The 26982-nt window shown below is 41.0% G+C and overlaps 1 protein-coding gene across 3 annotated transcripts in view; it reads right to left on the bottom strand.

Annotated features, from left to right (window-relative positions):
• The window catches only part of PLEKHM3 (pleckstrin homology domain containing M3), a 101562-nt gene that overhangs the window by 24985 nt on the left and 49595 nt on the right, over positions 1–26982 (bottom strand). For all 3 annotated transcript variants that reach the window (XM_032190604.1, XM_032190605.1, XM_032190603.1), the window contains 2 exons: positions 25443–25636; positions 13011–13074 (listed from right to left, as the gene is read on the bottom strand). In XM_032190604.1, the coding sequence (XP_032046495.1) occupies positions 13011–13074; positions 25443–25636 (258 nt within the window). The remainder of the gene's footprint in view (positions 1–13010; positions 13075–25442; positions 25637–26982) is intronic.

Raw genomic sequence — 26982 nt, 5'->3', positions numbered from 1 at the left:
GTGTACATAAAAGACGGGCCCTGCCCTCAAAGCACTTACAATTTAAACCAGCAAATGAGCACTGCTTTTTACACCAACTGCCACTTACTCTCACCTTAAATGGGACAATCTTCCAGGAGTAAATGGGACAACTTTCAGGAGTAGCAAGTGTTGCCCAGGTGACTCTCACCGGGATCCCTGTCCCCCACCTTCACAACACATTTCTGCGCACATGAGCCTGCCTTGCACAAGAGCAGAGGCAGTTGCCTCACCCCCAGTACATGCTGAGCTACAGCTCTGTCCTGAACACATCTCTCATCCAAGCTCTCCAGGTGGAGCACAGCACCAGTAGAAATCTATCTCTGAAGGCCCCTGCTCCCCAAACCCTAGCTTTGTCCTTAACTCTCCTGCTGCCCTGCAGTACAGTAGAGGGGAGCCAAAAGAAAAGCTCATTACACACAGCAGAGAGAAGTCAAGTCACTGTGTCTTCCCTCATATGAGAACACACTTACCAGCATGAAGGAGGGTTGCACAAACTAATCCCACAGCAGAGCTATGTAGAAAGCACAATGTTGCAATATATGAATGCTTTCATAGTTAAAAAACAAACTGGAAAAGTGGATGGCCACGGTACGGTGGCAGATCTCTTCTGTGTTTAGAGTCCTTCTAACTCAGAAAGATGGCAAACTAAACTTAGTTTTTGAACTTTGGAAAACAGAACAAGATAAAAAATACATCCAAAAAGGTCTATTGCAAAATTATTTGTAAGAGTTTCTTCTACTCCATGAGTGACAGTTATTCAAATTAGAGAAGACGTAATAGCAGCCTCTGACTGGGTGTCACAGGAAAGCAATCAAACATGGATTAGATGAAATAAGGATGGAATTCCCCTCCAAACTCAGGCTGTTTTATTCCCAAAGAGGTAATATAAGAAAGCTTTAAGGGGAACTAAAGGCAGGGAGGGGAGAGAAGAAAGAAAAAGAACTTACAGAAAAATAAGTCATCTCTAAGCCACTATCGCTTCAAGTAATGCCTCCATAGCCTTCTGCCCACTTACTAGTCTAGGACCACAGAAATACCCAACTCTTGCATCATCACCGCATAAATCGTCACTGAAATCTATCAGTCACGTGATAAACTTTCCGGACAGGAGAGAAAAAAACAGTAGTTTTCAGACATTTCTCAGGGAAGTGTGTGTTTGCTTTGAGGGCAGGGCACCTTTCAGCTATGCTAGCTAAGAAGTAACAGGTAAGGAGGAAGACCTCCATCCCTGCAGGAGTCTGTATATTGTGCATTTCTGCAAGGGTCATCAAACCTCCTACCCTGTCTGTGCATTTATCTACCAAATACTTTTAAAAAAATGCAGTAAATGCTTACATAGCACAGAGATCATAGGAATCTTCAATCACCTACATAAAGATTGTCAAGACAGGTGATAGAGGGGATATAGCTTGCTGAGCTTTCAGGTACTCTGTTGTGCTTGGTATGTAACACTGCAAAGGCCCAAGAAGTCCAAATTCTGAAAAGTGTTAGGGTTTGTTAGACCACACCAAGAGTTCCAGTATTAAAGTAACTGTTTAAATTTTTTAGTCTAAGTAGTTTCCAACATATGATAACGAAATTAAAATTGTACATTGTTAAAAACAAACAAAAACAAAACAACAAAAAAAACAAAAACAAAAACAAAACGAAACAAAAACTTTTGTTAATATCTAAGTTAATGGAGAATCAACAAGTACAGGATATTTTAACAAAGGATTTCCACAGTGTTTGAGAAAGAAGGGAAACCACACATCTATAAGATTCTGTAATATTCTGTGAGCTTGGACACAAGGAACAGCCAATGTGTCACAGCCTGTCAAGGAACAGTCACTTCACTGTGGCTAAGTGGTCAGGGAGAAAACACTGAAAAGGGAAGTAGAAATGCCCCCCAACTCTCCTGAACTCTTAGAACTGGACCTGTAGTTTTCTCATGTACAAGAAGCATAGGAGGAAGCCCTGGTTATTATTCTTCTAGAGGAGCATCTGCTGCTACTGTGCTGCTTACAGAGTGCTTCCACCAGGGTTAAATATTCCAAGTAAAGTGGTGAAAACACTGTAACACTCAGATCTCGCTGCCACTGTGAGACAAGCTAAATTTGCCATATGGCTTTGTGACCCCACCCTTGTAAATCAGCTCGTTAATCATTATCGTCATAGAGGTGATAAAGCTGTTTTATAAGCCTACACTGAAGCAGTAACATTAACTACTTATGTAGAGGCTGGTGTATTTCTCTGCAGATAAGATTTATTGGAAGGCCCTCTCTTTAAAGACACAGGTTTGCCTCATAACCCTCCTCTGGAGCTCCAGCAATCCGTTCCACTTCTTCCTCCAGTCTGATTTACATGTCAGACACAAGTGATGCCTGGAGGGGATGGGTTAAGTGATATGAAATCCCTAGAACACCTTGAACTATAGGTTCAAATCTCAACTGGATTGTCCCAGCCTCTTTTCCTGACAGAATAAAATTTATGATTATTTCTCAAGGCCAGACACACTTGCCTCTGTCTGAGATACAGACAAAATTTGCTAGGAGGCACTTACGCAATGCAGGAGAGACATGAAAAGGCCAAGAGGCACTGAGAAAACAGAAGGGGTAGTAGACATGAAGTTCATTCACCACTACCAATCGTATACATGGAGGGGTTAGAAAGTCCTTTTAATTACTGGTATTAGTGTCATAAACATGCTGGGAAGAAGGAAGCTATCTGAAGGAGCAGTCAACAACAGTACACAGCTCTCCACCACCTTCTGAATTCATGGCTTCTGCCTCCTCCTGGTAGTTTTCTTTCTAACACTGGAAACAGCTGGTTTGAATCCAGCCAAGCCAATCACTAACAAGCTCAGAGGTAAGCTTCAGCTATGCCTGGACTTTGGAGTATCACTGAGAATGTACTTCCTGCACTGAATGAAAAGGAAAAAAAAAACTCCTTCTGAACAGGCTGGCTTAGCTTCATCACTTTGCCCACCACCCTCCAAGTTCTACTGATGGGAGTTCTGTGGAGGAAGACCAAACACCCAGCAATCTTTCTTCACCTCCAGGACAGATGAGAAGTATTATTTTGAAAGAACTATTAATGATTTAAGAAAATTAGGCTGGATAAAACACCTCAAGAAACCTCCAGTTTATCCCTCAGCCTACAGCCCAACCAACAGACTTGCTTAAAAACTTCTTGTCACAGCGATTCCCCAACTCTCCAGTGCTCGCAACATCTAGAAAGCTTTTCCTAAGAAAAAGATCTCTTTTGCTGCAGTAAACTTTGTTTCACGCTCTATCTCCTATCCTTACATTGCGCAATACATTTCAGAAAGCATTTTCTGTTGAATTCACTTCTCTCACAAGTGATCTCTGTTGCACATGTGGAAAAGCACAAGCAGAACAGGGTGCAGGAAGGCTACAAAGGTTGCCTAATCTATCTGCTAATTGCAGAACAGGCAGGTATTTTACACGTGGAGATCAGACATTAAAATGCAAAGGGTAAAATGGAATCTCCACCCTGTGACAGATTTCAGCAGGGTCAGAATTCCTGGCGTGAAAACATTGACTTGGAGACAAGTGCTAAAATATGCTTAGCTAAGGATAATGCAAACTGCAGAGCAGAGAAAGGGAAAACACATTCCCTGGCTGGGAAGTTCCTAGTCATTTACATCTAGGGAACAGACAATGCTCCTGGACTGTTCATTTCCTTGAGGATTTTTTCCCTTCCGTTCAACAGATTCTTAACTCTGTGAATTCTTGTTACAATTTCAATGCACAATTAATCTTCAGTTCAGAGGAAAGGGAAATGGAAGGAGGAAGGATGACCATGAGGCAAAAGCCCCAGAGAGGCAGTTATCAGATCTCAGCTCTGCCCCATCTTTTATGCAATATACTGGTCTGATCTGCTTTTCCTTGCTCCACTCTGACTTCCAGTCACCTATTTCAGATTGCTTGCCTTGTTTATTTAAATTGCAGGTGACTTAAGGGAAGAATGATTTCTTAATATTTGTGTGCATGCAAACCAGAGTCACTACATGCTGCTGTAAAAGAAATAAAAACAGATCACAACAGTAACTTAGGAAAGCACAGCTCTGTACTTAGGCCCTGCTTGTGTTTGTGCTGAACACAACAGGGGCTGACCAGCTACATGGGGAGGGGAAATGTGGTGCTTTGGTGGAGGACAGATGCAGCTTGACTGATCTGGGTTAACTGAAAGACTGAAAGCACTCTTTTTTTTTTCACTGTGGCCACGCTAAGGGCCACAACCCTAGCTCCCAACACAAAGAATGATTCCACCCTACCTTTTCTTTTCCCTTTGCAGCCTTTGCAGATCCCTGGCTGTCCCAAGGGCCTGTTCGGCCAGAGGTACAAGTGGTAGCAAGGTGGATGGGAGCAGGTGAGGCCAGGGACTCTGTTCGCCAGCTGCTGACACCAGTGAAAGGTGCTGGCTCTGACACACCTGCCGCCATTTTGCCACTGCTGGCCTTGACACAGACAAAGCGACATTGCGCAGCCACGCATTGTGCCGTGCTAACTCATCGCCCACACAGGGCAGAGAACATCCCGAAAGGAAACCTGGGGATAAACACTGTGAGGAAAAAAACAAAAAACAAAACCCAAACAAATCAAACCACAGCAGAAATGAGTGAGAATGTGAATAAACAGAAATCACTGACTCTTTTTGACCTCCCTGCACTGGCAGTCCACGCTGAGGGCAGAGACATTTGCTACTCACAGTCCTTCCGAAAGGGACCACTTAAAATGCTGCACTTTAATTTTGCGTTAAAGTGATATACCACAAGTAAGCCACTGTAACTCTTTGAGGTATGGGGAAGAGGAAAATAAAAACAATTTCAAGAGCAAATGCTGTTAATCTCTGGCAAGCACACCTAGAGACAGGGGGTACAAGCAAAGACGGATTTACATTGGCTGGGGGGGGAGGAACAAACTGGGTATATATTCAGGGTTTATCCTTCAGTCCAAGTGAATTTACAGCAGGAGGCAGAGAGGATGACAAGGTCTCTCCAAGCCCTCCCCCACTTCTCTCATGGAAAGGAAGAAAAGCCTGAAAATTCAGTGGATCTCCCAGTTCGAGCTGACACAAGTGGGAAAGCCAGAATTGTCTCAGTATAAGCAATACACTGGAAAATCACTGGTGTCGGCTCTACAACCAGCCCTGTAAAGAGACTTTGGCCCTGCAGATTCTGTCTTTGCACTCATGGCATTTTAGTCCTCTTCCCTCCTTTCTCCTTCCCCCAAGGTTTCCAGGCAGCTACATGTCAATTGTGTCACACCCTGAGTTCTCCTAATCTTGTCGCAGGGATGAATTATAGGTTGTTTTAAGAAACAGGTATTCAAGCAAAGGTTAAAGGCTATTTTAATCAAACAAGGTTGAAAGAGTAGCAGGAATTTGGCTGGTAGAGAACAGAAAGCACTTTCCTCAGCTTAAAAACTGTATGCGACTCTGTATACTCACACAAGTAAATATGCATTCAGGCAGAGAGCCTATGTACTCCTTTTTCTCTCTCTCTCTGTTTTAAGACTAAGCAGGCAATTGCATGCTGAGACATTAACTTAATCTACATGCCTACTGAGTAAGACATTATTTCATGAGTGACATCACAAAGGTAGAAACGCTTCTACTTTGCACAGGACTGGATCGGTGCATTTTAAGGAGGAGTCCGCTTTGGGCTTTAGAGCAAGAAAGCAACATACCAGGAAAATGGCTAGGGTTACTCTGAAAAAAACTCTGTGAGAGCAAAATATATTTAGATATTTTTTTTTAACCCCTTTTTGATCCAAGCAGGTAATCCTGAGACAGTATTTTGTTTCTTTGGGAAATTCTGTTTCTTGGGATGTTAAGTCCTGGGAGATGGCCAGCTGCCTCTCCTGAACAGACATTGTATGGGAAGTACAGCAATGAGGTTAGCACCCAGCTTTTCACACAGCTAACCCTGATCTCCAGTTCTGGGCCTTTCATGATGCACAACAACAAAGAAAAAAAAAATCATGGTTAGCATGAAGTAGTAGAAAAGGGGTAGCTTATATTACTACTGAAGATAGTAGCAATATTAACTTGGGGGGCTCAAAAAACTTCAGATGATCTCTTCAGATCTCAGAAGCTCTTGTGACCCACTGGCACCACTGCTGAGCTGTTTTAAACAGTTTCACACTAGAAAGCTACACCCACCAGAAGTGGCCCAGGTTTCATATTCATGTGGAAAAGCACCACATGTATTTAACAAGGCCTGTTGAAAACTCTGGTTTCGAGCAGATGCAAACCCAGTCCTGCTGTTAAAAGCATTTATTAACAAACTTGCTATATCTCCACACTTCTCCAAGACTTTAACACATCTAATTAAACTCAGATGAACTTGTCTTCCTGGCTGCCACCTGCCAAAACACTCCTGGCCGGCTCTGCTGTGTTCTCCACATGACCATGAGCCATTCTCAATGACAACAACTACTTTCCCCAGCAGAGCTGTGGTAAAAAGGAAACACCAGTAAAATCCTTGCCATTACCACTAATTGGAAGGTGAGCTGTCAGCAGTTTGGGGAATTATACACACACCTGGAATATCAGCTAACCTGAAGAGTTTCCTGTTCTGCCGAAAGACATCTCAGTGCTAGCATACTCCAGGGAGTGACAGAAATGAGTGATAAAGGAGCCACAGCGAAGTATACAAACTGTTTAGTTGCTGTTTTGGTATCAGACCTTTTAATATTTATGAAAATACATGTCGTGTATCTTTTCCCATCCTAGAATTACTTTCATAGTTTTCTGCTAATGCAACTACCACAGTTGTAATTACACAGGACTTAACAAAAGGATATAAAGATAGCTACTAACATTATGCTGTTATGGTCCCATCATAGAATGGCCTGGGTTGGAAAGGACCTTAAAGATCATCTAGTTCCAACCCCCTTGCCATAAGGGGGTCCAAGATGCATTCATTTGCACAGAACTAAGTGCTTCACAACCTTCACACATTTAAACTGCACAATGCATTTGCTGTAATGCCAACAACTGACTCTTAAGACTTATATCTGAACTAACTGGTCACCCCCAGCCCCCTTCACTTGCAACAGAGAAGCAGGCTGCTTCCCTCCTAAAATACATTTAAAATAGGTGAGAAGGACTATCCCTCCAAAATGCTGCTTTCCTTACTTTGACTTTTATCATGTCCTGGATGACTGTTTTAAATATATACATAGTAAAGTGGGACCCATTTTACCTTAGTCCCATTACAAATGACTTGTCCTCTGTCTCCGAGAAAGCCTGCAACGGAGCTGTGAAGAGAGTCCAGATCTCCTGTGCCTTAGGCTGAGAACTGGACCAATGTGCAGATGAACTTGACCCATGTGTATGTTTCTCACCTCCCCACACAAACATCTGTCTCTGTCTCCACCCCAGCAAATATTTAAGAGCAGGGGCTGTACCTGACACATAAGTTAAAACCCATTACTGCTTTAAACCAGTTCTACTTTGAGGATTGTCTTCCTCCCATCCTGTGGTCAGCTGAATACTGATAGTAACGCATCTCAGGACTTGCACCTGTCCCACATGACCGTGTCAACAGCTTGCCTGTGAGGTTGGAGATGTAAATCAATGTTTTCACTACCATGCTGGATGGTGAACTGTGGCAGCTATGAAAGAGGTGCCTTGCATTTTGCTGCCCTTGCTGAGCTCAGTGAACTCCTGCAGAAAATTGTGACAGACAAATTCTCAGCCATCTCAGCAGGATTTCACAGCCAGGCCTGCCAAAACTCTAATTCTCCTTCTCATCTGCCACCTCCTGCCCCTCAAGCAAAATAAGGGCTTGTCTAAACTTAAAAGGATCTGCTAGTACAGCTACATGGGTAAACCTCTTTGGTAAATAAATGTTTAAGCTGATACAGCTTATATTGATTCACTGAATGAAACAAATGATGCCAGCAAGAGACCTTCTTATTTATGTAATTGAGTTTGCACTAATGCTTGTACAGGTACAGCAATATCCATTAAGAGTGTGTGTTGTGTTGGTTTTGTTTGCTTTTATCATGCACCTATGCCAGTAACACTTCTAACCTTAGACCAAGTCCAAAGTATTTTAGCCAAAATTGAGCTTTGTCAGTCCGTATAGCCACATGCACACCACTGGCTTTCACCAGCACAAGAACATGGGATAGATGCCACATCCCGTCACTTCCCTGACAGACACTGCTGTGTTACCAGAAGTTTGTAGCACAGACCTGGCTCCTAACAAGAAAACAAAGAGTGAGATTTTTTTTTGGTAAGTATGTCCTAGCACAGTACTCTGTGACGAACTCACATCCTCAGTGAGGGTTAGTATCATTCAGAGTCCATTGAGAAAGGTCTCTGATTCTTTTATACCTCAGTACTCAAATACAAAAGTAAAGACAAGAGGAAATTAGAAAGCCAATTATAATGCCAGCAGCACCTCCCATCAAATGAGGATCGTGCAGTTTGCATATATCTACTTGGGGGAGTGTTTTATGAGTAAAGAAAAGAATACTGCTGAGCAAGGACAACACCACTGATGGATCTGGAAGTCATCATGCAGTATGTTTTAAATCAAAGCCAAGCACTTCCCAGTAACTGTACGAGGACCAAATGATCAGAAAACAAGTTTTAAATATGAAAAAAAAAAAAAAAACCACCACGCAAGTCAAGAGCAAAATTCCCGTATCTCTTCGCAGTCTTTAATATTGTCAGGACTCATGAAACAGGTTGTCTAAATCAACCTGAACTTTTTGCACCTGCAAAAGTTTTTTGCACCAGCAAAAATGCTAGACAGACCATCTCCAACTGCCTCCATCTCAGCCTAGGAAAATACAGAGAGGACATATTTGCCACTGGAAAAGGAGGTATGAAAAAAGTACAGGAAGGATTAAAAGCTTGGAAAAGTGAACCAGCCCTAACCACTTTGTTTTTCTAAGGCTTCTTAATCCTGGTCTAACGATGTAACAGGCTCAAATTAGGTGCAACTTACGCTTCACTTGAAGTTCATTCTTCTTTTCCCCATTTCTTTTAGGGAACATTACATGTATAAATTAAGATTTTCAAATTGGGAATGCTTCTGCTAAACCAATTTTTCATGTAGTCAAAAATCCTATCAGGTGCTGTAATCAGTACTAAATGTGTCAGAGGAAGATGAAATCATTGATCTGTCTGTCAATAGGGAACACATCTCCCTAATCCCCTCAGTAAGTAATGTGTCTATTCTGAAACCTTATAATCTCTTTATTTTGTGTAGTGTAACTGTGGACATTCTCATTATGGATACTTAATCCTCTCAAATATGATAAACTTCTGGCCTCAGTAATATTACTATGGCATTAAGTTCCTCATGCTCACTGTGTGTTCCTCAAAGAAGAACTTCCATTAAGGATTTTTATGCATATCTCATATTCACTATATGACCTGTGCTATAGCACCGTGAGAATGGGGCTGTCCTGTTTACCCTTTCTCTCCATGGTTCTGCACACTGTCTGTAGGTTCATCTACAGGTAGATAGTCAGGAAAGTTGATCTGAATTAAATGGATGTTTTAATTAAATGTTAATGGTTATTATCTACAATGTAAAAATGGATAAATTAAATCCATTTCATTACACCCCTGTATGGATATAAAAATTAACAATGAAAATGGCTTTAATACAATTTAGCTCACGTTGCTTCCAAAGTAAATGGATGTAAACCAGAGAAAAGCCACTTATATTTTGAACAGTGTTTTGAATAACAGTGTTTACAGCAGTTAAATATAGTTCAACTGATAATTTAAAATTCCCACAGTTTGTCTCTACAAACATTTTTTCCTGAGTGTTCACATGTAAACAAATCTTCAGACTGTCATCTTTTTAAATCTCCTATCTCACTCAACATTTCCATCCTTGACATCCAGTTATTTTTGCTGTTACATTGCTCCTTTTTATTTTACCATATGTTTTCAAGGTAGTGCAATCAGGATGAAATAATTTCCATAATTAAGAGTGTTTCTACAGAAAAGAACACCACTGAATTAATCTTTGCACACTTGTATATACTGCTATTTAACATAAAATCCAGGCAAGATATTAATTGTTCTGTGTGGATTAAGCACCTGAATGTCAAGCTTGTCACAATAGCTACTTCAAGTCTGTTACTCATAAAGCTCCTGTTAATCTAGAATCTAGTTAAGTAGCAAGAATCATTTTTCCTACGAAATGCAAGATTCTTGTCTAAGTCAGCTTCTATACAAACCAATGTTTACCGGCGTAAAAGCTATTAGTTTTTATAAAGCAGTTCCACAGTCACAGAAAATTAATAGCTATTTTGAACTCCAACTTGCATGACCTGTGTCCACATGTCCACAAAAACAGTGGACATGAGTAATAGCAGCAGAGAACAAGTTCACACCTCCACTAAGTTCATGGTGATGCTACCCTTGACTTTGACTGTATCATCAGGAACTATACAGCACATGAATAAGAGGAATTATTTTTTCCAGTGTACAACGTATGCTTAAAACAGTAATTGCAAAAGTGAATACTTGCTTCCTAACAAGTAGAGGTTGTCCTTCTTAAAGCTTTAGTTGCCTGGAATAACTCTGGATAAACTAGCTAACAGAGGAGCAACAGCATTTTAATGAAAGGCTCAATGGTGATGCAGGACACATTACTCACGTGAGCACTATAAGGAAAAGTACCTTCTCACTGAAAGTTTAGCAAGTTTCCACAACTAATGACATTTTGTATAATTTTTTCCCCCTTTCCTTTGAACCTCAATGTAGGTCTTCTCCAACAGAGCCCTCTCCAAATTGATCCAAGTGACAACCATCCCTAAGATCATCAGATACCTCAAATGTCTATTCAGCCACACCCATTAGGTCTAGGCATGGAGATTTGTTGAACTTGGAAAGGTTTAAATTGCATTTCTTTTTAAAATAGTATTGTATGCTGCTTCATCTTGTGGCTAACAGGCATTTTATTTTTTTTCCACCTGAGAAGAGACATTTACAGAACATTTCTAAAATCCAGTTGCTTGGTAGAAAATGATTCCTCATTTTCTAGGATCTTTAAAGAGTACTTGGCTTGGAAACAAATCAGAATTGAGCTGTGACTAACCAGGGTAAAGGTTGCTTATATCTGCAAGATTACCCCTCTCTGCTTTTCTAATTCACTCACCATGTCTTATCTTTCCATTAATCTTTAATAAACCTTTTAGTTAATTCCCTAAACACACACAATATACATGACAGCAGGATACAGTGCAAAAGCAGCCCATGGATATGAAGAAATAGGCAGTAGAAGAATCAAAAAGAGGAGAAACTTTTAGGATTAAAAAACACCCAAACTGCAGGCCAGTGGAAAATGATGAGCAATCAGGAAAAAGCAGTGGTACAGGGAAAACTGGGGAGATCGCCGTGCCTTTTAAGGGTGCTAGTGTTTCTTTGGCTGTGGGATACATTATCCTACCAGGGCCCTCCACCCCCTTCCAATCTGGTTACACTTTGACAAAAACAGGCAATCCAATTTCAAACTTGGAGCCTCTGAAATGTGGAAAACCCTCCCTAGGCTGACAACAAGGATATGGCTAGATTAAAAGGTAAATCCAATTTAACCAACCCCAGCAGAAATGGTAATCAAATTATACTGCCTCTAAATATGATAAATTTGGGGCTGGGGCCCTCGGGGGAAGAGAAGGTGTCTTGCAAACACACAAACACAAAGAAACATGCTAAATGGAACTGCTAAATCAATGGATGAATTGTGACTTCTACCCTCCCTTCTTCCCTCCCACAGGGTGCTTGATAAGCTGCTGATTGCTTCTAAAACATCTACTACCAATGTTAGGAACTGATTATGCAGCTTACAAAGCACTGGAGGCTAATAGACAGGCCCACCAGGGAGACTGCAGCTCTGGAGTTAAGTAGCTTGCTATTTCATGGCTTGATTATTAGAGATGAGATAGCAGAACATGCTGAAAAGATGTGGAAAGTGTTTTAGACCTCAGATTTTTATTTTATATATGGAATCATTTCCGTTCTGTCACTTCACTAGCCAACAAAAGCCATTTTTTTCCTATGGTTCTGTAGCTTCCAGCTCTGAGAGAAATCTGAACTACCTCAGCTTAAGGTGTCAAGTGAACATCCTGACCTGACTATGCTGCCTGCTACCCTACAGAAAAGACATGGTTGGACAAGGAAAACATCAGTGGAAGAAGCTTAAAATTAAGTGTTTTACTTATTGACAATAGCTTGAGAGTGTGAACACAGATGGTGCCTAGGTCAGCTAGCACATCTTACCTCCTTGCTTCCTTCACTGTGCATCTAAGTACTGCAGCACGTTCACCCTGAATTCTCTTTCCTTTCTTTTCAGCTCTTTTTGCCAAATTCTTCTTGTTTAATCTCGTATGCGATAAAACCGCTGTTCAGGCAGATACATTGCAAGGTGTTCACTTAGCTCAATCAACACCAACACAAAGAGACATTTTTGCTGGCACATTCTCTCTTCCATGGCCATGTCTGTCACACCAGCATTGTGTGGTGTAACTTTGTGTAGCATACTTGTTGAGCTTTTTCTTTTTCTTTTTTTTTTTTTTTTTTAATTTTTGTATGCCTAACAGACTTAGTTAATAAGCATGTTGCACCAGGGACTGTACAAACCCAAATTCCTGAAGAACAATTCTTTCAAGCAAAAAAGTAAATACTACTTGTCACTACTTGTCTAAGGTCGAGCCTTAGACAAGCCTTCACTGCTCAGATAAACATTTCTCCCAGCAATGTTCTGTTTGCAGCCCACAGTTTTCTTTCACAAGCTCTTTCCAGCCCCATTTCAACATTGCAGCTCTAGGTTTTTACTCTTTCAACACTAAGTGATGGCACCATTAACCCATTTTTATACCAAACCATAAACCTGAGATGGCTTGGAAGTAAGGCTACTTATGTTTTGGTTAGCTAGAAGGAAGAATGTACAGTCAGCATTGAAGATATTTAGTAAGAGAAAAGTAGAATTAGTTGAAGAAACTTACCTGCTGGAGGTCTGCCAGAGAATAAAGATGGATTTGCTGGAGAAGATACTCTCTGGGAAAGATCCTGAAAAAGAGAAGAGTGGATGCACTGACATGCTTCCAAAGGATGGCTTTTTGACTGGGAAACTCAAAGATTTCCTCTCTTCCCCAAAAGACTGCAGAACAATATTAGAGAAGGAGCTTGTCAGAAACTGGAATTACATTCCTCGAACCATCAGCAACTATTCAACATTCCTCAAGGACACAATAACTCCACAATTTCCACAATGAAAATGAATGTCATGCAGGGGCGACTGTAGGTAAGCACGTACCACCACATTTCCAGTTGTCAAAAGGTCGTCCAGAGCACAGAAGGTGTTTCTTTTAAAGAATTAACCCAGTAATAACAAGTAATTCAAGGTACACATTATAAGTATTTCTGATGGGTTTTAGCCAAAGATTCCTGGCCTCTTAAAAAGCTGTAACTCAGCATCAAGTGCAATCTCTGTTTTGTTTTGTGGTTTTCTTTTTTTTTTTAAACTGAAATAAATACATTGGGAAACATGTACATGCAGATTTTAGTTCAACATCTAGTTTACTGATATCAATTCCATTTTGTATACAGAAAATCTGTATTGGTATAGATTTCATAATGCTCTGTGTGACAAATATGTATTTTCCTTACGTAAAACACAGTTTCAGGCAACACCATTGATTATCTTCTGACATACCTGTGCTGTAAAGCTAAATTATGGAAACTCGAATAAAGAAGAGATGTCCTTAGGATGATTTGCAGTACAATGAACAACAGGGTTAAAGTAAAATTATAGAGAAAAATGGACTTTGTAAAGTTAAATGTATATTAGCAAGAAAAGTTTATGAAAACCTATGCATCTGCCATAAAGATACTGGGAAGAGAGAAAGTGCATCTAACTAAAATGTCTGTCTTTGTGTAAACACACAGAGACACAACCAGCCAAACAGTTTTTTTTTTTTGTTTTTTTTTTTTTTTTTCTCCACCTGCATAGAACAAACTTAGCACCATGCTCTGGTATCCTACAGAGAAGAGAATCACATCAGTCCTAGGGAAAAACAAACAAACAAACAAACAAAAAAAAAAAACAGTATGTAAAGATGAGCAACTATTTTACAATCCATGTTGCTTAAAGGAGAAACTGTGAATTCAGTTCCTATATTACCATCATGCAGTTTCAAGGTAAAACAAACAAAATTCATGATCTCACTAAACATATGAACAAAGCTTTGACGAACATCAGTTTGTAAAGGTAGAACTGAATGAATAGACAGACTACTGGACAGGTACTAAAACAGCAGGGCCAATAATATCAACTGCAATGTTTGACAAAACACTGCATCTAGCAAATAATGGAAGCAACCAGGTTCATTCTGCTCTTAGCAGTTTTCTTAACTATTTTAAGCTGATGCTTTCAAAGTTGTCTCGGAGGGACTTTTCACTGCTGTTAAGGTGAGTGGTGCAAAGCCCCATCCTCCTTTTTGTACTTTTGAAAAAACCTAAGCTTTATCAGAGGAAGAGTCGTGCAAGCAAGGCACTGACAACTGGGCGCTGCCAATTTCATGGCACTCTTCTGGAGCAATACTATGCCCTTGCTCCTTCTGACTCACCAAGCACATCTGCCCTACCCACCCAATTCTCAGCTGCAGTCTCACTGGGATACTGCATTTTCCCCCTTCAGTTCCGTACGCTATGCCATTGCTCCATTAGAGGTGATTGTGTTGCATTAGCTCTGCTGCATCACGCCTTCACAATACATTTGGCACAATGTCAAAGACAGCTAGAAAACAGTCAAAACCCAGGTATCAGACAACATGTGACATTGAGCTTCCTCATTTGCACATAGAAAATTATTAAAATTGATTGCTAAGGAGTCAACTTTGAACAGCATTTTGAAGCTATTAGCATTTTTCAGCTCTGATAGAATTTATCTCATTAAAATTTCCCCATCATTCTCCCCTGATCACACAGGCAGGCACTAAACAGCATGGTAGCTTTGCCAGGAACTCTATTATTTGCTGACGCCCTTGCAGCACCATTAAGGAAAATAATTAGCTAATGAAAGATTTCCTTTTTCAGGCTACAGAAAGTCTGTAGCCTGAATAGCCTATAAGGCAGAAACTGTAAATGACTAATATCAATGACTAATATCACGTTCCCCTGCCTTCAAGGACTGCATTTTATCTGCCGCCAGTTCTAACTCCTAAAAAGTGCACCGATGAAGAGCAAACCCAGGACCAGGCAACCACCTTTGTCACGGAGGTCTCAGCCAGCACAGTCCCTGCTGACAGTCTTGCTCTCCCTGTATCCTCCTCTCTGGCCCTGAAAGATGTTAGCTTGCAGTAGCAGTTCTGCAGACCCAGCATCCAATATTCCTCCTCCCTTCTAAATCTATTTCCAGGAAAAGAAGTCGGCACCGCCTGCCCAGGCTTATGTAAGGCACAGACACACACAGACGGATGGCACTCCAGTGAGAGGAGCACCTATTTCATTGCTATGGAAACTGAGGCATGAAAAGACCCTTAGTAAGTAAGGGGCTTCAGATTTGCAGTCCTTTTATTGACTCAAAAATTACAATTTTTTGGTTGCGGTGGGCCACAGAAAAACAGCTGAGCAGCTAGAACTTGCATCAATAACAGCGCTTGCAAAATTTGTCATGAAGCAACTGGACTAGTCCCTGTGCAGAACTCGTGAAGCCACCTTCCCAAAATGGATCTGCTTATCACCAGTGTTATCAGCCTCTAGTGGGTGGGGAGCAAGAACACAAAAGGCAGCAGCATATCAGGCTCAAATGCATATATATTAAAAAAAAAAAAAAGCACATTATAAACCAGAAGTAAATCAGTTGGGGCAGGAAATCCATGCAGACTAAGCAGTCCAGTGAACAAGAAAATGAACACCACCTGGTTTCTACTGCCTTGCCTGTTCATACAGGTTCTCTGAAACTCCTGCAGTGATGGTGTATATAAAATATTTTTCAGTAGGGGTACACAGGAATAATTCAATGTCTCTTGCTTCTTGATTCAAGACACCTTTTCTTATGTAGCTGGTAGGAACTTGAAGTCTTTGCCATCTCCACCCTCTGCTAATAGCGATTGAAACCGGCCATAGGAAACCAAAGACAGAGCACAGCAGGTAAGACAGGGTTCTCACAACCACTGTGCTACTGCATTAGCATCTGGACAAAGTACTACACGGCAATCAAATCAACTTAAAAACACTTTTTTATCTAAAAAAAATAACATAGACTGCAGAGCAAGCTGGGATAACTACACTTATAAACAATTCACTAGAAAATATATCCTTACTTTTTGCATGAGAAGGAGCTTTGAACATGCTAGTGCTAATTTAAGGCCTTTATCCAAAAAGACTAAAACATGTGCTTGCATTTGGTGCTCTAAGTTTTCCTCTTGATATAAAGGTCCTTTACAAACACCAAATGGGAAACCTCTGATAAGTCATTTAAAAGCAAAATAAAAGATGTCAGTTTTGTAAATCTTTTGATTGATGCTCTATAAGGAACTGGATTTTTTTTAAGTTGGTCAGTTAGAAGCATTCAATAAACAGTATCCTTTCAGTCAAATCTTAAAGCACAGAAAAAAAACTGGAGTGAGCTAGGCAGAGGTCAAATGCAAGATGTTAGGACTCATCACAATAAAAACTCAAACTTGTGATGCTTCAGAATGTGACCTGTGACCCCTGAGAGGCAAATGGTATCGAGCACACGTCCCACTAAAAGCACCTCCTAAGCTTTCACAAGGTCTGGAAACTCCCAGCCCAGTTTCATCATTGATGCAGAACAGAACAGTTGTGAGTCACACAACTGCTGTGCTGTAAACCCTGGCTACCAGTCAGATTTAAGTCTGCAGTGAACAAACTAAGTTCAATGCTAACCAGCCCTTTAGCTTTGCCAACTCCCATAAACAATGAAATCCAAAGTCCTAATGGCTAAAGGTCTCTAAATTGCTTTATTGGAGTGTGCTAGAAAGACAGCAATCTACGCGAGCAGGAAAGAAACCCACCATCTGAGACTCTGGGTCCGACTAAAACAGAGAATTCAACATTCTCAGTTTGTGATTATTTTTTCTTGTTTGATATACATTGTAGTCTAAAGCACAACCTTCAGGCAAGATAGAGCCAGAAATTTCATCCGTTCCCTTTCAGAAGATCTTATCAGGTAAGTATTTGCACAAACAAAGGTTATCTTTTAGTGTCCTCCTGCAAACAGAATCACTGATAAGACTTTGCTTTTTGCATTTGGACAAAGTGTGTAGTCATGGTGCTTTGTTAGCACTAAGTAATTGCTCTGCATTTAAAACCTGTTTATCATCAGCTTGGGTAATTTTTCTCCGATGGGTTAAATACCCTGACAGCTCTGCTAAGGCTACAACCAATTAATCTGCCCGAGCCTGACACTATAACCAAAGTACAAATGTGATAAGCAAAGCGAACTCTTCTTTTTGCACCACAATCAAAAGAAATCAAGTTAGCTGGCAGGTGGGCACAATCAAGTCTCTTGTACCACAAAGCCTGTTAAAAATGGTGACGGGGGCGGGGAGGGAAGGGGAAGCTGGCACCACAATTTCATGTGCCAGCCAGGAGTGTCTTGTTTGACCAGGTTGAGAATTGTATGACTGAGCTCTGACTCACGGGAGATGCAGATGCACTGGTCTAGCACACAGCCATAGTCAGATGTCCTCTCCACCCCTTTGCAGGAAGCTGCCACACCCATAGCTGGCACAGCACCACAGATACCAAGTCCATTTCCTCAGCCAGCACAGTTCATATCCTGGCACTGCAACTTACACCACCAACAACTTACTTTTAAGCTACTGCACCAACTGACAGGCAAGCACATGCTGCTTTCCACTGTTCCCGCTAGACTGAACACATTTTTTTTTACCCCTGAACGAGAGGTAACAGAACCTCTCAAATCCCTGCAGCGTGCACTGCCAACAGCTGTGGTTGTGTGTGTAGCGCACAGGAGGAGCAGCACACGCTCTGATCTCGTTGACAGCATCTCAGTTTTTTCAGAGTTACTATTTGATTTTTAAGAAGTAGAGAGGGATGTAAGTGACTTGCCAGTAATCCTGAATATATGTGGCAGGGTAACAACATCTCTTGCTAGGTTTTCTCTTCCAATTCACTTGACATTAATTTCAGTTAGAGAAGAGCAAAACAGATGAGGGGAAGAAGGTAGGATTCTTTTCCAGTGTTTCTAATTCATATACTTTGATTCAGGCTTTTGATATACCAAGCTCCTGAAAGGTGGGAGAGAACTCCAACATTCCAGTCAAATCAAAAACTTACTCAGGGAAGTGGAGCCCTGGGAAACCTGGTGATTCAGAAGTCAAAAGGTAATAATACATTAATAAAATTTTAAAAAGGCACCGCTTATTTAATTCTTGAAGTGTTTACACCAGATGAATGATTTTTTCCCCCTAATTCTAGGCATTTGGTAAAAAAGCATTTGTGAACCATTTCACTTTTGTGAGGTATGAACACTTTTCTGGTTATGTTGTGGGAGCAGCCCTTCCCTGAATAACTTCAGCCCACACTAAGTGCTAGATTTATTATCAAGCATGTCCAGGTAAAGTACTGTTTCATGCCATTACGAAATGCCCAATGAGCATCCCTAAAACAGTTACTCTCATCATTCATCAGCAATCCTGAACCAGGATATAAACTTCCAACTAAAATACAGGGCACTAAATCTCTCTCTATTCTGAAATTACTTCTGTAAGTTTATGTAACATTGTGAAAGGCAAGAATTACTACAAATCAAACTCAGGAATCAAGTAGCACTGACACTAAAAGCAGTATGCATAAAATTAGAGGCACACAGTTTCATCTTGAAATCAAAATAGCTTAGATCCCTCAATTAACTTGAAATAAAATGAAGATGAAGAAAATGTTCTCTGTTCTTGTCAGGTATACTTCTGAATCCTTGCAGTTTGCTGCTGCAAGTTCTAATATAAAAACATGGGAATGAAAATGGTAATATTTAATAGTAGCATTCATAGGTAATATTTTATGTGACGTCTACAATTAATAGGAACTTTTTAAATCGGTGTACTGTTTTTAAAAGTAACCCAGCCTCAAAAAAAGACTGAAAACTACCATTTTGACAGATGTCTAATACTACTGATCTATTTGACAAGGAGGTGCAGATGTGACCCTAGGCCAAAAAATGCTAACACGAACCTGAAGACCCACTGGAAAACCTATCACATATGCCCTGGCATGCTCCTCATCTGTATGCTTCCCATGGTAGAGCACTGGCTTGTGTGCTCTAAGCTACCCTTGGCTTAAACACACTGTAGAGTACTGCCTCCACCCATGGCTGCTCTGGCACACTCGTTGCTTCAGCTGTTACCTCTAGTTGAAATGAAAGCTCAAAGAGGGTTCAGGAGCCCTCTATAGTTTTAGCCAAGTGCTTTTTATGATGTTAACTTGGAAGAAGCCTGAAAATGCAGTCACTTCTTCAAAAATACAAGAACTGAAGCAAAGAGGTGCTGTGTTTTTAAGAGCTCCACAAACAGGACATGCTTGATGTTAGCTAGTGCAAAGACCACATCGATGCAGTATCAATATAAAACAACAAGTGGCACATGCATACTTTTCTGCATTTGTTTTCTCACCTTTCTTCACTTCTAGGTGTTGTTTGGTCTTAAGACCAGATCTTCTCAGATATCCTCTTTAAATGCAATTCTTTCCCTCCTTTCCAATTACCTGTGCAAAACATTTTCTTTTTTTTTTGTTGTTGTTGTTGGTCTCTCTTAACTCAAGAACCCTGTGCTATTAAATCACATCATTCTTTTCCTCTCCTGCTCTAACTTTCTTTGCACAGTCTACTGCTTTCACAAGCTGTGTCTTTGTTCTCTTGCTTTGGGATTTTCCACTCTTCAAATGGCCTACCCATTGCACAGAAAACGTAGAAAAACACTCCTTTGGCAGTCTGAATATGACTTAATGACCTTCTGTTGTCCTTGGCCTGAAAGATGACCTGCCATAGCCCCAGCTTCACATATGTGAGGTATTTGGTGGTATAGTGATTGCATAAGATCAATCGGGAATCCTGTGATGTGTTTAGACAGGTTCCCCAATTGCCACACAAATATTTTGAAAGTAATCTACCCCTGTGTCAGAAGTGATATGTCTAAGGCCACACTGTAGGAAGTGACAGGACTCTATTGTTCAGCATAACTGAATTTGGGCTTGTTCTGCTTCGTTCTGACAGACCAGCAGGCTCAGCCAGGACCACACGTCTGCAGCACTAAAAGCGTACCTTTAACTTCCTCCTGCAACAGAAAGCTCTAATTTAGTCTTTTTTTAACACACTAAGAAATGCATCCAGCACTGGAGTCCTGCTAGGCAGGACCAACACATTGCTGTTCTGGAGATGACAGGAGCCAACAAGTAACGTCTATGGGAAGTTTCTCATCACCGTACAGAGTGTCTGCTTACAGAGAAAGGGCACTGGGATGAGCACTTATGTACAGGGGAATCTGTTGCAGAGTATCTTACCTCATGCCACTGCTATCTGTCTGTAATACCTGGGCTAGCAACACTTAAACTGCAAGTTTAGGTCAGTAACTGAGAGAGCAGAGAGCCCCAACAGAGCTCCAAGGTTAACCTAAGTTACCCTACACTACAGTAGACATGGAAATACCTTGAATGTTTCCCCAAAAAACACTCTGGCACTACTTTGACCCGAAAAGCCTTCAACCATGGCAAGAACAGATGAAGACAGACTACAGCATAGGAACACATTGTTAGTGTGTCTCATGCCTTGAGACTAAAGGGAGAGAGCAAAACCAGAGTAAGACTTGCACCATTCTTCACAGCTTCATGGAATAACCTAATCAATCATTTAGTGGACTTAGTGATTCTTGCTTCCTTTCCTAGCTATCAATTTTAATGACTCAATCTTGGTTCCTTGTGCTATTCAGTCATTAGTCTTCAATCAGCAGGCTGAGGTGGGATTTGCACAGCTCCACTTGTATTAATTCTATGTTGGCTCTAGGTTTCGGTCTTGTATGCTTCAGTCTGAACAGCATCCACATAAGCAAGGCAACCAGAACAAGAGAGAACTTGTCGAGCAAAGACATTCGAGGCAAATTACATCTGTTGCAACGTTGAAGTGACAGCCACAGCAAACTAGGCATAACAACATCCCTTGTAAAACAGGGTGCTCACCAACAGGCTCAGTCTTAACTGGCCAATCTCTGTAAAATGCTGCCAATATGCACCGGTGGAGGGCCTTGTTTTTCTTCTCAGCCACCTTTATTTTTTGTAAATATGAAGAGTTTAGAATCCAGTGGAGCAGTAGGTGAAAACTAATCATTATAACTGATGAAGACCACTTTTATTGTAAGCCTTCTAGCTACTTTTAGGATTTCTTCCACTTCTTTTCTTTTCTTCCTTCCTTTTTTCTTCCTTTCTTTCTAGTCACTTGCTTCTTTGAAGTTCACACTGTGGTTCAGCCCCAAGCTCCCTGCTAGATGCCAAGTTTCATGAAGTTCCCAAAGTACCTATCTGTGCACACCAGGCATTATAAATAACATTTCCACATTTAAACCAACTGGATCCTGAGCTAACCTGGTTTATAGCCATCTGGAATTCTTCAGAAAAAGGGACTTGTAAGCACTGTAAACAGTTTTGTCTTCCCAGAGAACACCAAGAGTTTCCAACTTCATTGCCATCTTCGTTTTGTGATCTGGGTTCAAGAGCAAGGTATAGATTTAAAGATGATGATAATGCAAATAGTATTAATAAAAGAAACCTCAGAGTGATCTGCTTTTCCCAAATAAGGCAGGCTCTATCAGTGTCCCAAAGGCAGCAAGGTGCCAATACAATTAATCAGTCTGTTTTTAGTTCTCCCTAGACAGCAATATTAACAGTTTGTTTCAGTCTGTTTATATGGGTCTGACAGGTCTTCAAGATGCTGTGTTCACTTGCTTGTGATTAATAGTCATTCACATACTAAGGTGAAGACCAAGCAGAAAAAGAATGTTTTTAGAGCTGGACAGATAACTGCATTCTCTCCCCCTGCCTTTCATTTCTAACTCGGAAACAGTACTAAATTTAGGAATGCTGTCTCACCATATTGTTTCTAAACTCCTCCTTCTCTTGCAACTTGCCCATGTGAGAACCGAAGGGAATTTTAGGTCCTTTATTTTCTTCATTTACTTGTCAGTTGTGCTCTGTAAGGCCATTACATTTATAGTGAGAGCCTGCATGCTGTGATACTACACATATAAAGAGAAGCCATTGGGACCAGTCTAGAGCAAGGAATAATTGCTTCTTAGAAAAGGCCTTTTCTTCTCTTCCATCTCATCAAACGTCTTTCAGGAGATCCGGGGAATCAACTGAGCACCAAAACTCACTCCAATAGAATTTACAGTCTGAGAATGAGCTGGACTCTAAGGTGCATTTTGTGCTTTTAAAACATTCCTTCATTGCCTTCTACAGCACTTTTAACAAGTCCAACCAATGTGAAGATGCTTTCCTTGCACAAAATCAATGCCTCAACATTCTCACCCTTCTTGAGCTGGGGTCCTTCTCTCTACCTCAGAGTTTTAATTTGAGACAGTGCAAAGGAACCTTTAGATAAGAAAAGGAAGAATCATCTTGCTGCATCCCCTTCCTGGCAATTTGGGTGTTGGTTTCTGATACAGAGAGCAAGCCTCCAGTAGCACCCAGCCAACACATCAGTAAATGCTACCACCCAGCTACAGCCACCAAACAGGAGGAAGAATTGGACTTGATGAACCTTGTTGGTCCCTTCCAACTTAGGATATTCTATTTTTTTCACTCAGAGGGTGGTGAGGCACTGGAACAGGTTGCCCAGAGAGGTTGTAGATGTTCCATCCCTGGAGGTGTTCAAGACCAGGTTAGATGATCCCCTAGTGTGTGGCATCCCTGCCCATGGCAGGGGGGTTGGAACTAGATGATCTTTAGGGTCCCTTCCAACCCGAACCATTGATTCTATGATATTTGCACACACTGATACTACTTCTCTCTTTTTTTCCTAAGCAGAGGTGGTGTTAAATGCTTACCATAATATTTTAATGATTTTTCTCTCTCTCTCCACCAAGTCTACCACTTCAAGAAAAAAATCACATGCAGATTTCTCTGCTAATTTTTGTCTGTTCTCTCTTCTGTCCATTTCCTGAGCATTTGTCATCTCTCCTTTTTGGAGGGTAATTTCTGGGCTCCATCTTTGTCTTGGTTTCTTTATTAACTCTTCATTTCTTGATATCCCTTCCCTATCATCTCCTTCCCTCAGCTCTAGCTCTTCAAGTCTCCTCCTTCTTCTGGCTTTCTGTCATCCCTTTGTCTCTAGTTCATTGATTTCTCTGTTTAGACCTTCTTTGATCTTTTTTCTTTCATTCTCATACTGAAGTCCCTTCAGTCTCTTCTGCCTCCTCCTGTCTATTTTAATCAGGGCATTCTTTTCTTCAGCCTTAATCAGAAGACTTAATTCCTTTTCTGCCACTTTTCCTGACCAGCAGCATTCACAAATCTTGTTCTCCTTTTAGTTTTATTGCAGTCAAAGAGGATGGCATAGGATAAATTATTATAGCTGAAGAGCAAGACAGCTCTGCATGATAATACTATTCTCTTCAGTAACAGAAAAAGAATCCTAATTTTTAAAATGCTGCTAGCTGCCCTGTCGAGTAATAGGAACTGAGCAGTAAGACACACAAACATATACTGACAACCCAGCGGGTCTGATACAAGAACTCAGTAGTGCTCTCTCCAGAAACCTGCTGCTACATCCTCCTCTTTGTTGTTTGTGAGGTAGTTACTCAAAGCAATGACACAGGTTATCTGCTGAATAGCAGACTTCACCTCACTCCTTACCTGGGATAATAGTTCAGTCTCCTGTTCCTCTCAGAGAATTCAGGTTCCCCAACCCTAAAACATCATGTTCAAAACACAGTCACTGATGCCACCTGCTTTCTGTTCCTTTGGCAGCTCATAATTCCAAAACACAGGCTTTCCCGTTTGTGGACGTGTCTTACAAAAGCTTACAGATGCATTAACAACTGAGTCAGATGCATGCACGTGGAACCACTCACCTCACAGCATTGCATAGGCAGAGCTATCTCCCCAACTCTTTAGCAGAACTATGCAAAAGTAACTTGGCTTTTTTTAAGGTCAGAGTCGTGGCTTGATGGTCTTAAGAAGATTGTTCATTTTTATCTTGTTAGAGGAATGCTGCAGCAGCTGAACAGACTTCCAAAATGAAGTACATTTTTTATGAAACTCTGCTTCCACTGAGGAAAACTTGTAACTGAATAGGAAACACCTTCTGTTGTGTTGTGACTGTGTATTTTCCAATAAAAAACCCACTTAGCACAGCCATGCAATGGATGGAAAAGATGGTGGCTGGGCAAGAACGTGACTGCTCTAGTACCATGTAATTCACAAGTTGGGTCACTCGCTAGGGGACTGTGTCACCCTCTATGTTTCACAGAATCACAGAATCACAGAATTTTCTAGGTTGGAAGAGACCTCAAGGTCATCGAGTCCAACCTCCAACCTAACGCTAACAGCCCTCCACTAAACCATATCCCTAAGCTCTACATCTAAATGTCTTTTGAAGACTTCCAGGGATGGTGACTCCACCACTTCCCTGGGCAGCCTGTTCCAGTGCCTCACAACCCTTTCAGTGAAGAAGTTCTTCCTAACATCTAACCTAAAACTCCCCTGGCTCAACTTAAACCCATTCCCCCTCGTCCTGTCACCAGGCACGTGGGAGAACAGGCCAACCCCCACCTCGCTACAGCCTCCCTTGAGGTACCTAAAAAGAGCGATAAGGTCGCCCCTGAGCCTCCTCTTCTCCAGGCTGAACAAGCCCAGCTCCCTCAGCCGCTCCTCATAGGACTTGTTCTCCAGGCCCCTCACCAGCTTCGTCGCCCTTCTCTGTTTCTGTGACATAGTATCACAGAGAAGAGCAGAATTGCTGAAAAGCTGTTTGATCCCAGCCTCTCTCATGCTTTGACATACCCTGAGCTAGTTCAAAGGTGCTGACAGCAGCTACTATACTGTGAGTACTTGGAAGCCAGATGCTGTGGCAAGGAGCATGAGGTCTCATATTTGACTAAAAATACTCAGGCACAGTCAAGAAACCTAAGCAGCAGTAAAAGATACTCTCCACAATGTATGGCCTCTGAGGTAACGGTGGTCAAGAACAACTGTATAGGCCCTATAAAATCTACTAGAACCAATTTTTTTTGGTAGTGGATATTTTCAGCTGCCCATGGAAGTCCAATACAAGCCATATATGCACAACGTCTTTCTAAATGGGTAATGTCTTAAGGACTAGATATTAAGAATAAAAAAAAAAAAAAGTGACAAGGAAACTACATTCTTGTACTGCATGTTGTCTATGGTTCTGCAGTTCTTACCTTCTACGCAAATCTTCAGCCACTGCTGCTCTGCAGCTGAACAAATAGGCTCGCAGAGATTTTAGCTGCTGTCTCAGGCGGACAATGGTTGCCAGAGGTTCAGCGTGCTTATACAACATGGGATTTTCCTGCTGAATATCAATCAATGGCTCCTCATACACATATTCCAAGAACTCTTTGGCTTGCTTTGATACCTGAAAAACAAAACAACCAATTTAGATGGGCACTCCTCCCAAATCTTTTTAAGCGGATCTTCCCTTCTGTGATTCGTCATCCACTTTCTGCATTTGAAATCTTATTCCATTACCAACTGCAGATGAAAACAGAGCTGAAAGAGAGCCAACTGTCCCTGCTCATAGCCAATTCAAGCTTCATCAAGCCCATCAAAGTTGAGTGCGTGAGATAATTGCTTACTTACCCAAAGTACAGTGATATTTGCAGCCACCTATTTTCACTTCAGGGTAATGTAGCTTACCAGATTTTATTTTTTTATGTTTAAAAACTGTAATCATCAAGTTTCTTCCCTGTTAATATTTTTGTGTTTGTGTGCTGCTTTCTTTTTGGCAAGAAACAAGTGACTGAGTAAGTGCCAAGGCACAACACTGGAAAAGGAAACAGGTACACTGCAAATCCAGTCACTGTGCTGTCACAGGATACAGAATTCCAGTACAAATTTCTATACCCATTTGTTTAATGCTCAGCCAATATGGTTAAAATAATGTAAAAAGAAAATAATCAGAAACACATCTATCAAGGTTTTGTTTGTTTGTTTTTAAATACAGATTAATACAGTTGGGTTTTACTGATATTACTCATTTGCAATGTTTCATTTGCAAGAAATTCTTCTTATGCCGTTTTCATCATAGTGCTCTGTTCTTTCTCTACCTGCAAAGAGCTACCGTAATCCTAATAAACTAGTGGGACTCTTATTCCCACTAGAAAAGATGTTCCTGTTTTCCGAGGTGAGATGACCAAATTCCCTCTCATTCCTAATTTCTGCATTTCATCACAGCTGGAAAAGAGATGGTGGGATTATCTGAAATGAGCTGTAAATCACTTGAAACCATGCTATAGAAATACTGTGTGTTCCACAATTCAGTTAGTCCTCCTGGACCTTTAAACAAGTATTTACACTGAGTTGAGGGAGAGATTAATTGGGTTAACTTTACTGCTTTTTATGAAGCTAACAAAGAGAGAAAGGGCACATCATAGCCTCTTGAGATGTAGGACGTCATTTCCTTTCTGGTGGTGTAAGGTAGGAAGTAGGCAAAAGCAACATGCATCCTTATAAATAGCACCGCTTCCAGTAACAGCATGGGTCACAGGGGAAGCTAGCCCTAAATGTAACCTTTCCACAACACATAAATTAACATACAATAAATAATGCCAAGGACTGACTTGCCAATAACTACACAGATAATAAGTTGTGTAATTTTAAATACAGCAGACCATAACACCACAGATTTCCCACGTCCTGATGCTGTATTAAACAGCTCACTCCTTCCTATAAAACATTCCACTCATTTCTTTTTCTTTTTCC

This window comes from Aythya fuligula, chromosome 6, assembly GCF_009819795.1.
Source record: "Aythya fuligula isolate bAytFul2 chromosome 6, bAytFul2.pri, whole genome shotgun sequence".
In the NCBI taxonomy this organism is placed as follows: Eukaryota; Metazoa; Chordata; class Aves; order Anseriformes; family Anatidae; genus Aythya; species Aythya fuligula.
The sequence above is the reverse complement of the archived record's forward strand: the minus strand, read 5'-3'. Positions and strand labels throughout refer to the sequence as shown.